The 20,035-nt window shown below is 36.6% G+C and overlaps 1 protein-coding gene and 1 pseudogene across 1 annotated transcript; one reads left to right on the top strand and one right to left on the bottom strand.

Annotated features, from left to right (window-relative positions):
• Positions 1 to 880: 880 nt before the first annotated feature.
• LOC125211036 (NAC domain-containing protein JA2L-like) lies at positions 881 to 2,442 on the bottom strand. The gene is made up of 3 exons (XM_048110714.2): positions 2,169 to 2,442; positions 1,652 to 1,920; positions 881 to 1,571 (listed from the first exon to the last, which is right to left on the bottom strand). The coding sequence occupies exons 1-3, from the start codon at positions 2,347 to 2,349 to the stop codon at positions 1,080 to 1,082; spliced, it is 942 nt and encodes a 313-aa protein (XP_047966671.2). The 5' UTR covers positions 2,350 to 2,442; the 3' UTR covers positions 881 to 1,079.
• Positions 2,443 to 7,227: 4,785 nt separating this feature from the next.
• Positions 7,228 to 13,139, top strand: LOC148930391 (uncharacterized; annotated as a pseudogene).
• Positions 13,140 to 20,035: the final 6,896 nt, after the last annotated feature.

The following is a 20,035-nucleotide window of genomic DNA, read 5'->3' as shown; positions in this document are numbered from 1 at the left end:
TGAAAAACATGGGAATGACGGTACAAAAGGTCTCAAAACGATCCTTGTTGCTGATGATTTTTTAATGTCTACAACCTGACGTCAGAATCAGATTAATGAACATTAAAAAATATGGCATCATTGACCTCACAAGTTTCAACTATTTATTTCACTCTATCAAAGATGAGCATATGCAAGAGAATTGAAAAAAGGCCGAAATTGCATGTCAAGAAAGTGCAGAGCTTTAAATAACTCACTGACTTCATATAACTCCCCACTAATTTAAATAAAAATATCAATTTTTTAAAAAAATTCCTAAATATCTCTAAAACTCCCCTTTTATATATTGTATAGATTTCAGGGAGCGGAATTGAGGTCTGTATTGGGTGCCTATTTTATTCATTAGAATTCAATGATTTAAAATTAAATTCAAATTAAATTCATTGAGTTTAGAGATTATAAATAGTCTCATACGTATAAGATATTTAAATTGGTAATGGTGCCGTTAAAACAGAAATGATTTTTATGCACTATCCAGTTAGGTGGTCACCACGTCTACTACAAACGAATCTATAATGATGCTTTGAACCTAATTTACTTGTTCCTTATCTTTAATTTACCATAATCAAACTCTTTAAATATACCATTGACCAATCATCACACAATAATACATTTTAGCAGAACATTCAACGATGGGAAGAGTTTCCTTACTAAAATTCACAAATTTATTAATATTATTAGTAAAAATGAATCATAACACTATCGAGATAAATTTATTATAATTAAACAAAAACCAATGTTGATCCCCAGTTAAAGATGAAATATGAAAATCTAGTATTCCTTTTTCTTTATTTAAAAAAAAAACATTTGTAATTCTTAATTAGCTTAAGTTAATTACATCTCCAAGAAGCAACACTGCTTTTCATTTCAAATTTTATTGTTTTTCTTGTTATGAATACAAACGCCCTAAAAAAAAGGGAAAAAGAAAAATCAACAATAATGGTGTTTCCTTAAAATCTCTCCTTAAATCTTGTCTAACCCAAAAGTAGTACCGGATTAAGCCGTCACTACTGAAAATTTACATCACAAATAACACTGTTTCATTGCCTAAACCCGAACCCGCCCGACTGATTCGGGTACCGCACGCTGAACGGGTCAACCGACCCGGGCGCCCCCTGATTCGCCCCGATAATTTGCTGCGGTAGTAAGCCCGAGCTAGTGTGGGTAAAATTATCAGGGGCAATCGTGTCATTTTGTCTTGCGGGAGCTGCATTTGCTTGTTGGGCTTGAATTAGTTCGGGCCAGAGCGGGCCTAGCCCAGCTAGGGTGACCCAATTGAAATTTTCGGAGCTCAATCGCTGAAGATTGAGCTTCTGATCATCATGTAGTTGAGAATTTTTCATAGAATCCATTGAGAAGTAACGGTCGTCGAGCTCGGGGAGAGAATCCAGAACGTCGTCGTATTGCGATGAGCACGATGACGACGAATCGTGGCTGTATTCCTTGCTCGGGACGCCACCAGCGTTGGCGGTGTTCCGGTGCTGCCCGCTCGAATTTTTCTTGTATATCCGACACAAAACCCAATCATCGAGCTGAGAAAGAAAAAATGATTTAGACTTGGAATAAAATGAATTATCTATTAAACCAAAGTAGTTTCTGAAATTGTTGTAACCTTGGAGCTGCCGCTTTTCCTCGTGGATTCGGAGAGCCTGTATTCATGCATAATCCAATTAGTCTTGGTTCCTTTGGGAGCTTTTCCGATGTAAAAAACTAGTGCTTTTTTGATCCCGACTTTCCTTCCTTCCGTTGTGATGATTTTATCGGTGCCGGTGGCTTTCCAGTAGCCCGAACCGGCCACCCGGTTCGGGCGCGAGCCGTTGGGATATTTTCTATCTCTTGGGCTGAAGAAATACCACTCTTTCTCCCCAAACAAAGCTTTATCTGAAATCAAATATCCGACGTCGTTTAGATAAGGTCAAACAAAATTGAACACTTCGTTAGGGATATTCGCACTTGATATAACTAAACTTTTTAAAAATTTATTTTTTCGCACATACTTTGAATTTAACATGTTATACAATTTCACAAGCTTAAAAAGTGAGCCGAATTTTATGATAAGTGGTAAAAATTTAGCAACCATTTAAGCTCGTGATTTTAGGCACAAATATTCATAAATGGAATATACATACTTGGAAGATCCCAGGGATCGAACTTGTACAAATCGACATCTCCGATGATCTGAAGTGGGAAGTGGTGGCCGGCAACTTTCCGGCAGAGATACTGCACGAGAAGCTCCTCGTCGGTCGGGAAAAACCGGAATCCCGGCGGTAGACTGAGTTGCGAGCGCGGGTCGCATTCTCTGACGCCCATGATGCCGCCGATTGAGTGTTTAATTAACGAAATCGGAAATAGTAGTAAGATTTATTGATTTTTTTGATTTGGAAAAATAGTGAATTTTCTTCTTTTTTCCTCTGGAAATGAGAGGCGGCGGGGGTGTATATATAAGCGGGTAAGTACGGATGGTCTGTGTCAGGTGGGTCCCAGACGAGCACCGTTTAAAGCATGACACGTAGGGAGCGTTTGGCTTGCCGACCTTATCTTATGGAATTCGGTGGAAGCGTTTTACTAGTCCAGGTGCGTGGACTTAAATCACTAACCACGCCGTCATTCATTTTTTGTGGCAATAGTATTAATTTTCCAAATATTTATGAATATTTGTTAACAATTACAAAAATTCAAGTGTAATCACGTACTAATGGAAATGCATCAATCCGGATAAAAATGATAGGTAAATGTAAGAAATAGTACTCCTTTATCTTAGAGCATCTCCAATGGTCGGCTAGTGACCGGCTAGCCGATTCGCGGCGCTGGCCGATCGGCTAGCCGAACCATTGAAGGCGGCCAGCCGGAAATCGGCGAGCCGATCGGCGAGCCGATCGGCGTGGGCTGGCCGATCGCTCGGCGCTGGCCGATGGGCTAACCGATGCGCTGGCCGCCATTGTGGCGGCCCGATCGGCCAGCGCTCCCGAATTTTGTATTTTTTTTTTTTTAAAACCTATATATAAACGCGATTTTCGTTTCATTTTCATTTGCACCACTTGTTTTAACGAGTTTTCTCTCTCTCTAACTTTCTGTACAAGAGCATCATCGAGCGATGGATCACAACAACGAGTCCAGTCCAGCGACGAGTGGATCTCAGACTCCCACAGTACCTGTGGGATCTGGATGGGGCCAGATGGGCGGGCAGATGGGCCCATGGTTTAACGTCCCTTGGGGGCAGTTGATGGGGATGATGGCTGGTGCGCCGGGGGGGATGCAGGGGGGGGGGGGGAACCAGGGGGGTATACCGGGGGGGTATGCCGTGGGGGATGCCGGGCAGGGGGCAGGGGAGCGGCGGGCAGTCAGCGCCGGGGTGGGGAGGTAAGCCCCGGATGCTGCAGCAGATGATGGGGATGATGTGGCAGGGAGGGATGCATGGGGGGATGCAGCACGGTATGCATCCCGGGATGCAGGGGTCACCGGGGGGGGGGGGGGACACGGTCTATCGTCACTCTCTGGATTTTTTTACGGCTTCGTCTCACACGTCGACCCCAGTGGAGACGCAGTTCACTGGCGATGAACTTTTGTCATTGCATGACATGGGGATCGATCTCGGCGATCCGGACACTCCCGTTCCAGCGAGGCGGGCCGCGGCGAAGAAGAAGAAGACGAGAGGGAAGGCCAAGGCGGTCGTCGAGTCGTCGCAGCCCGTTGTTGACGACACCCCCAGCCGGAGGAAGTGGACGGAGGATGAGTACGTTGGGGTGGCCAGGGGGTGGTTGGAGGTGTGCGACGATCCGCTGGTTGCGAACAACCAGCGGGTCGTCAACATGTGGGCGAAGATTAGAGCTGCCTACAGGAGGCATTGCCCGCACAGGAAGGACTTCAGCGGGGAGGAGGTCCGGAAGGGGTGGGAGCGCATCAGGGCCGCGGTCGGCCGTTTTTCGGCGTTGTACGCCAACGCCCTCTGTCAGCTCACTAGTGGGCAGAATGAGGAGGACGCCCGGAGGATAGCCGAGAGTCAGTTCCCCTTGGCGGGGACGTACAAGGAGTTCCACTTCTGGGAGTGCTTTTTGTTGCTGAAGGACTCCGAGAAGTTCCGTGCGGGGTGCGACGCTGGGTGGCCGAAGAAGCAGAGACTGAACTATACCGGCGACTACAGCGGCAGCAGCGGCGGATCCCACGACCTCCCCCCGGATGCTGAGGAGTTTCCATCCCCTCCTTCATTAGCTGGTCGCCCCCGCCCGGTTGGACAGAAGCGAGCGCAACGGGCTGCGAGGGGCGGATCCCCCCTATCGCCCCGCGAGGTCCAGTCCTCCGCCCTCCCACCCGCCCCACTCGAGTACACTCTCCATTCGCATAACCAAACGCGGGCTCAGATGTTCAAGGTCTTCCAAGATTGGAGGACCGCCACTGACCCCACGGAGAAGATGTTTCTTCACTCGATGCTCGAGAGCATGCGGGTTGATTTGGATGTCGCGAGGGCACGGCTAGGGGGTTCCGACGTGGGCTCAGATACCACGGATGGCGGCAGCGGCGGCTGCGGCGGCGAGGACGGCGGCGACGGCGATGAGGAGTAGAGAGTGGCGGGGCTCGTGTGTGGAAGGCCTTTTTTTTAAAAAAAAATTATGTACTTTTTTTTTAAATCTTTGTACTTTTTTTGAATGGAATGGATTAATTTTCCCGTATATGTGTCGTAAATTTAATTCCGTAATTTAATCGTAATTTTAATTCCGTAAATGTAGTATATTTTGAATTATTTTTATTGCGGCTGGCCTATGGCTGGCCTAAATCTGATGTGACAGGTAGATTTTTAGTGCTGCTGACATGGCAGGGAAAGAGAATGGCTAGCCTATTGCTGGCCTATTTAGCATTGGAGATGCTCTTATTCTACGTGGAGCATGAGCCTTTTCATTTTAGACACTAGATTTATTTTTTATTGAGACATGAGATTTTTATGCAATTTTGTTTTAAATATAAATGAGAGAAATTTAAGTATTGTCTTTGTTACATTTAAAATGTCATCTTTTCACAAAATATAGTTCTTATTGCGGGGGAACTAAAATAACATTGTGACTCTTATCATGGAACAGAGAGAGTATTACGCAACATATTATATGCACTTATTTTCATACTTTTACTACGAGATGAGCTCAATTTTAAAGAATAAATTTCATGATTAAATCTTAAAATTTTAATCTTAAATAAATAATTATTTTAATAATAAGTCATAATTATCAATCAGTACCGATATATATTGTTTTTAAGAATATAATCCTTAAACTACTGTACTGCATGCGCTAACTAATCAATCTAGACGAAACGATATTTTGCTTTTAACCAGATGAAAAGAGAATTCATAGCAAAGTAACTAAGTCTATGATATCTTAGTAATTAAGAATAATAGAAAATAAAAATATTGTAATGAGTGCCAATTTTATACCTTAGGAATTAGGATCCAGTCCTAATGGAAAATAAAAATATTCTAATGAGTGGCAATTATGTACTGTAGGATCCAGTCCTAAGTGATAATAGTACTCCTTTCCCATGTGAAAACATGATCATTTTCTTTTCTTCATCCTATAAAAATAGTTTATTTTTATTTATGAAAAATTATCCCTTTCTAATTTATTATTTATATATATTAATTTATTTATAATTTATATTACTAAAACTCACTATTAAATATTACTCCAATAATAATGTGAGCTTTTTTATCAACTAACACTCTTTTAATTATCTTTTAATTTTTTTTATTTTGTTAATTATGCGTTAATTTCAATATCATCTCAAATGTTTTGTTATAATGGGAAGGCGAAAGTGTAACATTCCAAAGCAAAAAAAACGAAAAATAAAAGGAGCACAAAAGTCGATTCTATCACCGATTATTGATGTCACTTTCCGAGACTTTTTCCCATCATCTCACTAATTAATTGATTCGACGTCGTATGGGTGTGTGAAAACCACGTGGGAGTAGCTTGCACTCCACGTGTACATCTCGACTTCATGTGTTAGGCCGAATATAATTTCCTTTTTCCTATTTCTTTTCGTAGAAAAAAGTGGTGGCGAAAGCTCGTTTTATAGCAAAAGCTAAGACCAGTATTCACGCTCGCACGACACGTCGTCGTTTTGGAGAGTAGCTCTGTTTTGGACGTTTGTGAACTTTTTATTTGGTGGTTTCTTCCACTCTTCAACCTCTCCTATCTTTTAAGCTTAAGAGCTGAGTTGTCACCATTTTATGCTATTATTATTCTTTCTGGTCAAAAGGTTGATTTCTTTTCTTTTTTTAATTCCATTTGAATTGTTTTTTTGGTGTTGATTACTTAGTTTGGCTTGTTTGGTGGATAGATGATGATTTGTCATTTTTATCCCACTTCTATTTTCTTTTTTTGGCTACGTGGTGGTCCGAGAGATCACTAATTGGATGATGGGAAAATTTTGGGTATTCCTACTTTTCGTCTAGAATTATATTAGAAGTGTAATTGGTTTTGATAAGTCAAATGTTAATTAAATTATGTCGTATGTTGTTTATTTGTCATAGTGTGAATGAACTTAATGTAACTCCATTGTAGGTTGTTTGTACGAAAGCATTGAGAAGATTAATTCAATATATGAATATCCGGATAAGTCTTATTTAATTCTTTCTTTCTTATAGGTGGAGGTAATATGCTTCAGACCATTCCCATTTTCCTTATTTCGTAGGGAATATGCAAAATTAGAAATAGAGATTCCTTCTATGGTAAAAAGTAGGGCTAGAAAAAAATACCGAAATACCGAAATACCGGCCTTATCGTATCGAAAAAATTATCGAAAATACCGAATTTTCAGTATACCGTGACTTTCGGTACGGTATGATACCTTACCGAAAGATTCCGATAAGGTAACAGTATGAATTTTCAAATACCGCGGTATACCGCTGAATACCGAAATTCGGTATATATCGTAAATTAAGGTATATACCGTATACTAAGGTATATACCACAAAAATATAAACACAATTATATATAAAATATATTTTATATATATTTAAATTATAAAATCTATTGTGAAATATAAATATAATTATGAATAAATTATATTCAATTTATTTTTAAAATTATAAAATATAAATAATATTCTAAAAACTCTAATTTTCTATTTTAATTGATGTTAAAACTCAGGTGTACCGCAAAAGTAAGGTATACCGAACTTTGGTACGGTATACCGAAAATGAGGTATGGTATCAGTATGGAAATTCGTCATACCGAAAATAAGTGGTAAGGTAACGGTATGACTTTTTCACATACCGTATTTACGGTAAGGTATACGGTATGGTGGTTTCGGTAAGTTATACCGTACCTACCCATCCCTAGTAAAAAGTGTAAAATTCATTAAGCTCACGTTGATGATTGGAGGAGCTAGCTAGAAAAACTGCTAATTAATACTCTCAATGAAATAAACAAACTTGTAAATGACACAAATTTATGTAATTGATAAAGCAAGAGATAGATAGAAAAAGTAAAAAAGAAAGAGAAAAAAATAGTAAAAGTAATGTTAGCAGATTGTGATATCCACATTATTAGTAGGAATAATATATAATTAGTTACACACTTCTATATTTAGACTTTGTCTAATTTTAGGAGACGACCAAAAATAGTAAAATAGTCTATTTTTTTTAGAACCGAAGGAGTAACTATTTAGTTATCATCAAATAACTCCAATTTATTTAAGACTAAAGGCCAAAATTGGTCCTGAACATATGACCATTTTATCTTTTTGGTCCTAAACTTTATCTTTTGGATTTTTTGGTCCTGCACATATGGAAATTTGATCATTTTGTTCCTCCGTCAATAGTTCCGTTAAAAACTAACGGTCAACCCGATTTTAACCAAATTAAACTCTTAATTCTGATTTTTAATCCACTAATTAATCTCCTAATTATTTTAACACATATCCATATAAAATTATTTTAGGTGCAAGAAACACCCGGCCGACCAGAGCTGCAGCGTCGGCGTCTGCGCCTCCTGCCTCCGCGAACGCCTAGTCGCCGTCATCGTCGCGCAAACGCAGGCTCACGCGCTTAAACATGCGCTAAAAGATTTCCGCAAATCTGATTCACAGCTGCCGCAGCCTCCGTTGTTTCCCCGCTCTGTTTCGCCCTACATTTCGCGCCGGAAATCAGAAAACGCCGCCGCTGCGGCGACGTGTCGGACTCACAGAGAGCACCACCTCTTCTACAGCACTCCCCAATTAGGGCCTCACCGCTCAATTGCGGTCTAGATTAAGAAAAAAATCGAGGAATCGGTTTTCCTCTCTGTTTTGGGGGTTTTTCAGATCGAAGCCGAAGAAGAAACCGAATTTCGGTCTCGATCCGGTTGCTGATCCTACTGTTTCGGTCAATTCAAGCTCGGCTTCGCCGGCGTGGTTCCCTAACATCATCCACGGCCGCCGAAAAAAGAAGGTCTCGACGTTCTCAATCGACGAATCCGCGTTCCGAATCGGAAATAATCGCGGGAGGGGGATGTCTCCTGCGAGAAACACCGATCAATTCGACAAACATTGCGACGGCGCAACGAGCGGCTACTCTTCCGACTCGCAAGGCTGGAGGCAGACGTCGCGGAGGACGCCGACGTCGGCTCGGCGGGGCGGAGGCAAAGCGGCGTCGCACGGCAGAAGCCTATCGAGTCTGACGTTCTGCCTGAGCCCGAAAACAAATATCCATATAAAATTATTTGTTAAAATAATTAGGAGATTAATTAGTGGATTAAAAATCAGAATTAAGAGTTTAATTTGGTCAAAATCGGATTGACCGTTAGTTTTTAACGGAACTATTGACGGAGGACCAAAATGATCAAATTTTCATATGTGCAGGACCAAAAAATCCAAATAATAAAGTTTAGGACCAAAAAAGTAAAATGATCATATGTTCAGAACCAATTTTGGCCTTTACTCTTTATTTAAACACGCTGATAACTTCGTTTTACACCCCTTCGCTCTTATATGATCACTCTTCCTAACTAAGTCGAGAGTAAGAGTTGCTTTAGAAAGGATAAAGCTACTAAAAAGTGGGGGCTTGAGTTACCTTAACTTGGTTTTCTTAAAATAAAATGTTGATAATTATTGTGAATAATAGTACAAGAGTCTTCGTTATAACATATAAAAATACAACCTATGTTGAGATATTTAATTAGTACCCAGTATTATTAGGATAACTTTTTTCTGAATTAGTACCCAGTATTATTAGTGTTATTAGGATAATTTGGTGATTCGAATGACAAAGTTATTTAATAAATAAAAATGTGTATATGCATGTACGTGTTTATAAGACAAGGATGACAATAATTTTGGAGCATGACTTCATGACGACGAGATTTTGACACATCCCATTCTCTTCAATTATGAAACATAAGGATAAGATCTGAAATAGTGACCTAATCATACTATTTTAGTTAATTAATCAAAGTATGACATTATCATGAGCTAATCACATCTCTCCAATTCGGATTGCGTGCAGAGAGATTCTTTTTTCGTTTTTAAACAGAGATTATTTTTTATGTACGTGTAACAATTATTCGCTTTTTAATTAGTACTATCACGGAATAAATACTCCACAAATATATTTGATCTAATTATGCATACAAAAGTATCGCAATTTATAGATTCCTTGAAAATGGAAAATTATAGTTAAATCTTGCATAATTTTATAAAAATAATTAATTAAATTATACTTTTTGCACATTTCTTCTATATATATAGTTACATTTTTTTTATGAAATTAGTCATTTAAATTATAATATTGGATTAACTTCAGTATATTTAGCGTTGTAGAATATTACTATGAAGGTTGATTTTTAATGATTATTATTAATGTAACTAACAAATATATACGATGCAGAAGCAACACTTTTCAAGATGAGTCCTAAATTATTCTTGTGCTGTAATCCAAAAAATATGTAACAGAAATAAAGCGAATTACTTATATACAGGTATACCAGCCACCTGATCTACAAAGAAGAAACAATCAATCATTAAATTTTGGATGCAACTATGAAAATTCTAATCGAATTAGGTAATGCACGCTTCTGTATTTTTTTTCTCTCTAAATTACTATCGTTTGTAGTCGAAAATGTGGTCCAAACTATTTGTAGCCTAACTTGTAAGATAAATCAATTTACAACTCATATCGGGAACATATGGCCCAGTTCATGTGAGATCACCTCCAATTTAGTTGGTGTTCGGATTATTAAAGCAAAATAATACTCCAACCATTCCATAGTAACGGAGGCGTTTTTTTTCGGCACGGAGATTAAAAAAAATTGTGTTAGGTGAGTTAAGTAAAGAGAGAATAAAGTGGAAAATGAAAAAGGAGAGACATGAAGAGAGAAAAAAGTAAGAGAAGGCAAAGTAGGTGTAAAAAAATGTGTTGACTATTACTAAAAAGTGAAATGACTCTATTACTATGGAACGTACCAAAATAGCAAAATGACTCTATTATTATGGAACAGAGAAGAGAGAGTAGGTAAGATACAATATGTGATAAATCACGACAGAGTTTGTATTGAATTAAATTAGTTACAGAGTGAAGTTAGGATAGTTAATCATATTATAGATGTAGAATCTAATTTCAGTACTCTTTATAAGGTGGACCAATATACATTGCCAGCTAAATTAAAAAAAATATAGTATGTAATTGAACAAAAGATAAAAGTTTCTAATGTCAAATAATACTCTCTCTGTCCACCATTAGGATTCTTATTATTTTGTGGCATGGATTTAAAAAAATGTTAAGAAACGTGGATGGAAAAAAGTTAGTGAAACATGGAACTCACTTGTATATACTTCTTCTGTCCGCGAATAAGAGTCCCGTTTTTCATTTTAGTCCGTCTGCGAATAGGAGTCACGGTTCACTTTTACCATAAATGGTAATAGAGTCTCACCTTCCACTAACTCATTCTACTCACATTTCATTTAAAACTAATATATTCAAGTGAGACTTTTATTCCATTAACTTTTTTTCACCCACTTTTCTTAACATCTCTTAAAACTCGTGCCGCCTAGGAATGAGATTCCTAATGATGGACGGAGGGAGTATTAGTTACAAATGAAATGTGAGTGGAATGAGTTAGTGGAAAATGAACTGAGATTTTTATTTGTGAACGGACTAAGATAGAAAAATGAGACTCATATTTGCACGACGGAGAGGGTACCTCTTACACTGTACAGATGTATACGTCATGCAAACCGGTAATCTTAATTGATGAACAAAAGATAAGAGTCTTTAATCACAAATAATACCTCTTAAACTGTACAGATGTATACGTCATGCAAACCGGTAATCTTAATTGGTTCCAATAAATATTTCCACTAATTAAACTGAAGAGTAATGATAAACAACCAAATTTTGTACAACTAAAATAAGGTTGTATTAATAATTTGATATATTAATTATATATTAAAATTATAAATATAGTATATGGACAAGTTAAAAAGACTTATTAGCATTTAACCTTATTTTTTATATTTATATTTGAATTTTCTTTCTATTATTTTTATAATTTGAATTAAAGTATGCACTAATTATATTTATAGTTCCAAAAAAATAAAAAAATAATACAAAAATCATAAATATATGACCACAACATTATGCACTTTCCATGTACTATATATGCATCCAAATATTTTAATTAAATGCACCTAATTTTTATCAAATAAACTAGTTTTTGGTTGTATAAAATTTGGTCACATAGATTTGTTGTAAACTGAAATAACTAATGGAGCCACTAATTTTGGTTCAATTTGGTGTTTCAGTTCTCTTTAAAAATTTTCATATGATATCAAATCAAATCGAATTTCAGTTTCATTCGGTGGATTCCTCTAAAATATTTTGATTTGAAAGCAAATCAACGTAAGTGTAGGATCCATATTTCATTCACTTTTCACTATATTTTTTAAAATTCATGTCAAATCAAATAATGTCAATATTTTTTAAAATTTATGTCAAATTAAATAATGTCAATTAATAGAAGACGGATTAAGTACGTGGTATACTTAGTAATGATGCTGAATTTGTATTGTGGTGAGTTTAATATTGGGGATTTTTATGATGGTTCGCTTTTGTCTAATCAAAGTTCATCTTCAAGTTATCTTGGTTCCACTGGATTTGGTACTATATACTCTCTTTGTTCAACAATAGGAGTCCCTCTATTGTGCGCATGGATTTTAAGAAATGTAAATAATATTGGGTTGGAAAAGTTAGTGAAATACGAGACCCATTTTTTTATGTTAGTTTTATAATAAAATGTGAGTGAAGTGAGTTAGTAGAATATGAAATCTGCTTACCATTTATGGTAAAACTGAAGTGTGACTTTTATTGTAGGACAAACCAAAATGGTAAAGTATGACTATGATTGTGGGACGGAGGGAGTACAAAATTACCGGTTCATTTTGTGTTACTCCCTTCGTTTCCTAAAAATAGAAATTTTGAAAATAACATGAGTTTTAATGCAAAATTAGTAAAGTAAGATTGACGAGAAAAAATAGTAAAAGGAAGAGAGATGAGTAAAATGGAGAGGTTCTATTTCCTAAAATAGAGAGTTTCTATTTTTAAGAAACATAACAAAAAGGAAATAATTATATTTTTAGAAAACGGAAGAAGTATTAAACAATGTGTAACGCTGTGGTGACACACTCTCTACATTCGTCTACACATTGCCAAATTACAACGAGAGTTTGGGGTAGAACCAAGATATAATATCTGATTTTGATGAAATAGTTTGGGGTAAGCATTTATAAAAGCTTTATGATAAGTCGGGCATAGAAGCATAAAATCCAAAACTAAGTAGGTAATGGTCGAAATAATTTGGTGAGAGCCACACAACGTAGGAGTAATGCAGGCAGACAACCTTCCCAACTTGCTTTGTTAGAGCCCACATTTCCCAAATTTGGAACAGCCGAAGCTTCTATAGGGAACACTAACACCTTTTATTATTATAATTGTTTAGTTATGAATGCTTATCTAAGTGCAATTATATATATTTCTGCCATATTTGTGCATGTAAACTAATCACATATTTCTTTAAGCTTTTAGAAGGATTTGGCTCAAATTGGCTGGATCTACGTGGGAAATATATCACCAGACATGAAATTAGATATGTCCACATTTATTGATATTGAATGTATTTTTTTTATACTTTTAAAGTGTGTCAATCTAGCTTCTCCTTTCCATGTGGACATCTTAATACGTTTTCTAACTCTCTTTGATTTTGGGTTAAGATAAATATTAAGGAATAACAATATTTTATCATTTCGTAAATTAGACGGGCAAGAAAAATATGAAGGAATAACAATATTTTATCATTTAGTAAATTAGAAGTGTTGCTAATTCGTTTCAACAAACTTTCCACTAAAAGGAATATAATGATTAAGGACGTTTTTTTATTAGTATTCTTGGTGTACCAAATCAAATAAGGTCACAAAGAAGAAGCACAGACGGGTGAATTAATTTTAGGAAGCGCTTTAAAAAAGAATCCCTAAACGCAAATTAGAGATATGAAGGGTCTTTAAATACAAATTAGAGATATTACTAAAAGCGTTCTTAAATGCAATTTAGAAACATTACTAAAAAGCGTCAAGTTAGACTATCAAGACCAACATTGTGTACGTCAACAAAGGAGTTTCGGACGGGTATCTTGCACGTCTCGATCAAAGTATGATAGAAAAAGTTATGACGATTATACGAAAAACTGCTTAGGCATAGCACAATTAGCGGAACACCGCGTTGAAGTGAGTCATCCGATGAACGGGCCGTGGAAGAGTGGAAAAGCCCAATCTTTTCCATATTAAAAATATATCCAATTCCTACCGTATCTTAGCTTTCTCCGCACTATAAATATGCTCACTCTGACTTAGAAATAATGAGCCAAAAATTTATACTTTGTCTAGCATTTAAAAAACTTAAATTATACTCTACCCGCCTCATTTAAGATGACACACTTTTCTTTTTAGTTTTTTTTTAGTTTGTCCCAAATAAAATGTCATATTTCTATTTTTGGAAACTTTCTCTCTCCAATTAATATTCTCAACCACTTTTTCTCTCCCCAATTAAATATTTAACTAAATACATTAATCAACAACTCCTAAAAAATGTGTGATCTTAGCCGGGACGGAGGGAGTAGTATTTTCATCTTATGGAGTAGAAGGTAAGGAGCATATAATCCTAGGACTGAATGTAATTTACTCCATGTAGCTCTTTTATTGTTTAATGTTCAGAATTCCTTTTACTTAAACTATTCATTTGTTTATATTTAAATATTGGTTGTTATTTTGATTGGTATGAATCGGGGATAAGTTTGATTGGTATATATACTGCTCCATGTGTCAATGCAATCTCTGACATGATTTTGATACATGATATGAATAATTAACAGGATTAGTCAATAAAATTATTAACTTGAGACAGGATTTGAGAACAATAAATCAAAGTAATGCTTGAATCGGTTGAACATGGAAGTAAATAATTAGAATAATTAATGAGTAGATGAAATTACTACCCTATGATTCTTTTATTTATCTCAACTTTCCGTTACTTATTTATTTTTGTGTTTTAGTTAATAGTCTATCTAAACCACTAGTTATTCTAGATATTATTTGCAGAATTTAGGTTTAGAATATTAGTCTCTGCTAATATAATACTCGTGTACTAATATACTATTGTACACTTGAGTTTAGTTTACATTAGGGATGATAAAATGTGCATGTTGTGTATCAAGTTTTTGGGACCGTTGTGGGAACTAATTTTCTAGCTATATGTTGATATTACTAATTTAGACAATAAATTTCTTACTCCCTTTTGTCTGCTGATAGCCTCATTTTGACTCAATTTTAAGAAATTGTTTAACTTTATGACGAAAAATGGAAAAATTAGTTATTGAATATGAACCTTGTTTTATGTATTAGTAATAGATTGTCAGTGTTATGATTTAGTTGAATAGTGGGGTCTACTAACCTCAACCGGAAAAAAGTAAATGGGACTTTAAATTGCGAACATCTCTAAATGAGAAAATGAGACATTTTTTCATGGACAGAGGGAGTATTATGATTTAGAGGCTCTAAGTTAGGCTTCTGGCTAAGGATCGTGCTCCATTTTTCGAACTGGCTTGTCCAGTGATCGAGAATGTGGACACATTCTCGTTTTGCCAGGTTCAGATATGCATGAAGAAAGCGATAGTTGACTGTTCAGTCACGGTTTAAAGATGAAAGGATTTTAGTGTTTCTCGGCATCTTTAAAGTAAAACTCGAGTTAACTCAAAGATGGCATAACATGACTTTGTTTTATAAAAATATTTTCGGTATAAGTTCTCTAAGTGCATCAAGTACTCAACCCTGCATGTGTTTTTTGAACCTGTAGGTTGAACAGTGATGAGGGTGGTCGATGTTGAGCATGACTGCAAAGAAGCTATTAAATAAATTGTTCTTAATATATTATGTCTTCATACATAGTACTATTCTTCTTTCGATGGTTTCCACTTAACATTATGTTAGAGTTTGTATACTAGAAATCACGTTTCGAGTGATTGAATACTATAAAACTCTTATTTTATTTTTCAAGGAATAAAACAAATTATTTTTGTCATAATGTTGTTATGTTTTACATTTAATGGATGTTAATTACAGGTTTAAATGTATAAGTTAACTTAACAAAGTCTAAGTCTTTGCTTTAGTAGACCGGTTGTGGGCGGCTGATGCACTATTTTTTAGCACTAAATAAACCTGCAAGTATACAGAGTATATATAGTATAGCTAAAGGTCAGTACCAGAACACGGGGAAGACAAACAAAAAGTGTCTATCCTCTACTAAGACTCAATTACTATCTGGAAAAACAGTAGGTTTTGGAAAACTTTGAAAACTAAAAATAATAAAAAAGCATATAACAACTAAATGCAAATAGAACACGGAGATAATCGATAGAGATAAGGGAATCCCAGAGATGTGCGTTCACAGTTATGGTAATACAAGATCCAAACTACAATACCCTAGCACAGTTATTACTTTGATAGAACGAGTCACCTAGCTTATGCTCATGCGATGCAAACGTTGATTACAAAATTAGGTTTGTCAATCCTAACACGTAACTCCATAAAGCTCCTAAGACCCTTGAAAATTCATCACTCTCAATTAACAGTGCCGTTTTAAGGGAAGCTAACTGTAGCGTATACTAAGTGAATCTAACTCGCTAGAACTCTGTCACAGTTATGAAACAAGTTATATTAAATCATGCAAGATTGTGTCACTCAATCATGCAACATCAAAACTACTTAGGGAAGAAACAAAGTAAAAACAAAACGAATATTAAATAGAAAATTGGAATTGTATAACCAAAGTTGTTACTAACACATCCCTATAATCCTATGAGTTTAGTTACACATGATGAAATAAGCTAACACATAGATTGAAGGGAAGACAATTTGAACATAAAATTAAAGCAAATAAAACCCGTAGATTGAATCCTTGTCGTTCTTGATGTTCTTGAAATCCGTCTCCAACTCATTGCACAAGTGAAGTACTCTAGCTCTTGATCTCTCTGAATTATTTTGCAATTAGAAGCTCTCTTTCGATGAAGCTTGAGGTCTTATTTATAGGGGAAAGTCAATCCTTGTTGTAGAAGGAAAAGATCTTCAAAATATGGTAAATCTTGGAGCAAATCTATGGCATCTCGGATTCGCCGCCTTTCTCCGGCGGGCCGCCGCACCTTGGCCGGCGGTCGCCGCGTTGGAATCCAGAGAGTCTGTCTCTTCGGCGGCGGACCGCCGCACGAATTCCGGCGGTCGCCGGGCGAGACTTCTCTTCCAAGCATATTTTTCTGAGGCGGACCGCTGCATTGATCTGCCCGCCGGGCGCCGACGGTCGCCGCACACATCCGCGGCGGTCGCCGACTGACTCCAGATTTCCAGACTTTGCGTTTTGGTTCCCTTTTTCGACTCAATTATCCACATTTCTCACAAAACACGTCAAAATACCAAAATAGACAATATGCAAATAATGGACGTGTAGAGTGACTTTGACATTAAAAACGGACCAAATAACGGCCTTAAAATAGTGCAAAATCCGAATGTATCAACTCCCCCAAACTTATATTTTTGTTTGTCCTCGAACAAAGCAATAAAGACACAAGAATAGGCACACGAAATGCACAAGGACTAGACGTCATAATTACCTCAAAAGATGAAAGAACAGATTAAGCATATATTAACGCAATAAAATTAAGCAAGGCTTATTAGTGCACTTTCATTACTAACTCGTGGAACACCTTGAATTCATGCACTCACATGTGGCAAACTTCCAAAGATGGGAAGTGTTCTCTCACTCTCAAAGTGTATAAAGATAATGTGTATATAAGCACTCAAATCATGCATCATGCAAAGTTTACCATACGCTTGCTTAAAGTCTAATCCCCCCTCTACTAGATGTGATTAAGCATCAAAAGTCCGAAATGTCTTTATCTTTGGTTGTTATGTAGGCTCTTTGGTAGGTGAGGAATATTTGGCTAAAAAGTGACTCAAAAATAAAAATATCCCAAGTAGAGTTAAATTGACTCCATTTTTCTAAACCCAAGACACTTTTAACGCTTCATTTTTCTCCTTCAACTCACTTTCCAATCCTTTGAATTTTTTTCTTTTCACAACCTTTTACAATTTTTTCTTTTCTTTTTCTTTCTTCTCTTTTTTTTTTCTTAGGCATCCTTTCTAAGATTAAGCACATACTTGGAATTTTTCTATTTCACAACTTGTACTTTCTTTATATTTAAGCATACTACTTTTCACACTTTCTTCCTTATCTCTCCAATTCATTTACAAAATAAGATAGCAAAAACTAACTAACCCAAGGAATTGTCCTCATTATGTTGGCTTCCAAAGAAAAGGCTTAAAGGCTCAAAATTGGCTCCAAAGGGATTTTTTTTTTTAAATTTGAAAGGGTCGAAAGTTTGGATAAAAGTAGGTTAAGAAAAGATGGCCAATCATCCTCCTAAATTAACTTAAACACTATGTAAACTTAGGCAAGACTAGGAGAAAGTTCTAGAAATATATACATGAATGCAAATAAATCACACAAGAATGAAATTTAGGCTCAATTCCTCACAAGGCAAAAAGCATGATTCAAGGCGAACAAGCAATTCACTAATTATGCACCTTCTTCACCAAACCATCAAATCAAAACGTTAAGCCACACTTAAACATAGATGGAATGTAATATCATTGGCAACTCGGTCTAAAGTGTGTCCCTAAGCATGCGTGTTTCTAAGTTCTTCATGTTAAGTTCACGACATGGATTCAAGAAAACATTTTTAAAACACAAAATTCTCCTACGGGGTTTTAAAAACAAAAGCAAAAACTTTAAAACAAAAAGAAAACCCTAAAACAAAAACCTAAACTCACGGTCCACCACTTCATCCCCCCAAACTTATTTACAACAAAGTGTAAAATAAGTTTGTAGAGTCGGTAGGGACGTGAGTGAACTACTAAAAAGAAAACATACCTTGAAAAATTTCGCGTCGATGCTTGACGGGGCGAAATTTCGAAAAAAATTCGAAAAAATCGTGCTGAAGAATGTGCTCAGGTGGCTGTCCGCCGCGGCCTGTCCGGCGGTCACCGCACGAAGTCAGATGGTTCCAGCAAGCAGATGGCGGCTCGCCGCAACACATGCGGCGGTCACCACAGAAGGGTCAGAACCTGCGAAAATTATTCAAAATATGAAATCTAAACAAAAACCAAAAAGATACTCAAAAACTGGAAATAAATGGTTGGGTTGCCTCCCAACAAGTGCTTATTTTTCGTCTTTAGCTTGACGTTCTTTGAAGCTCTTGTTATACCCCATTGTGGGAATTCCGTTGGGATGCCTTTGTACCTACAAATTCACAATGTGAGCATAGAATGAAGAAAATTGTAGTAGGATACAACACATAATATTTGGCAATCCCCCAAACTTCAACCAAATCAAGGTGTAAGAATAATGACATGCAAGACCAAGTAATCAACCTTGTTTCCAAAAAATTATCCCCCGTCAAGATCTCTATCCCCCAATAATTTTGCAAGAATTTTCAACAATAGAACAAGATCATGCAAAACAATATAAGCTCAAGCATATATACAAGTCATGCAAGATAAAATAGCCTCACAATGCTATGAACATGAACTATGCGTATCAACAATCAAATCAACGGGGTATTCAAATTTCATCCACAAGAAGAAGCTAATTCATGCACACCCAACAATGATCAATTCCAATAAATCCAACGCACAAATTCACCAATAAATTATCACAAGTATATCATCCCCCATCAAACTCCATGGTAAACTACCAAAACATATACCAACAACAAAATCATCCAATGAAAGTATTCAAGATCAAAGCTTAGAAATTACAAGAAGGACGTACCTTGCGTTGGTTGACAATTGAGCACAAGAACATGGTAGGATCCAAAGAATTTAATTGAGTGATGTGAATTTGGAGTGTGGGTGTGTGAATAATGTGAAGAAATAGAATTCAAAGAGAGGGAGAAAGTGGATGCTAGGGTTAGAAAGAAAAGAATGAAATGAAAGAAGAAACATACCTAATGTGAAAATCTCGCGTCTAACACGCTGCGGCGGTCGCTGACTGCAGTTCAGCAGACCGCCGTGGATGGTCTGTCCTCACTGCCCTTCATTCGGCAGGCCGCCGAAATTAACTCGGCGACCGCCAACCCTGTTCCATTTTTTTAAAAAAAAAGAAAAACGAAAATAAATATTTTTTTAATTTTTTTATTATAAAAACTACTACCTTTAGTTCCACGGAGGAAAACTTCAGCTTTACGGAAGAAAAACAAACTAAACTAGAAAATGAAAAAAAAAAAAACTAGAAAGCAATCAACATAGAACTTTATACCTCACTCACGCTCTACGGAGCTTATCAAGTGTTGCAGAAGAAGATTTTGCAAACACAGAATTTGACAATGGACATATAAGATTGAACCCACACAAATTGTACCTCAAATATTTTGGACAA

The sequence above is a fragment of the Salvia hispanica genome, chromosome 3, assembly GCF_029641045.1.
Source record: "Salvia hispanica isolate PSC_SH4W2 chromosome 3, Shi_PSC_v1, whole genome shotgun sequence".
In the NCBI taxonomy this organism is placed as follows: Eukaryota; Viridiplantae; Streptophyta; class Magnoliopsida; order Lamiales; family Lamiaceae; genus Salvia; species Salvia hispanica.
Note: the sequence above shows the minus strand (reverse complement) of the source record. Positions and strands in the feature narration are given on the sequence as shown.

What these genes read in the sequence shown, in the direction of transcription:
- LOC125211036 (XM_048110714.2), bottom strand. Translation starts at nt 2,349, where the DNA reads ATGGGCGTCAGAGAATGCGACCCGCGCTCGCAACTCAGTCTACCGCCG. An exon ending in CGATCCCTGGGATCTTCCAA is followed by an intron (nt 1,921 to 2,168) that starts GTATGTATATTC and finishes ATTTGATTTCAG; the next exon opens with ATAAAGCTTTGTTTGGGGAG. An exon ending in GGAAAAGCGGCAGCTCCAAG is followed by an intron (nt 1,572 to 1,651) that starts GTTACAACAATT and finishes TTTCTTTCTCAG; the next exon opens with CTCGATGATTGGGTTTTGTG.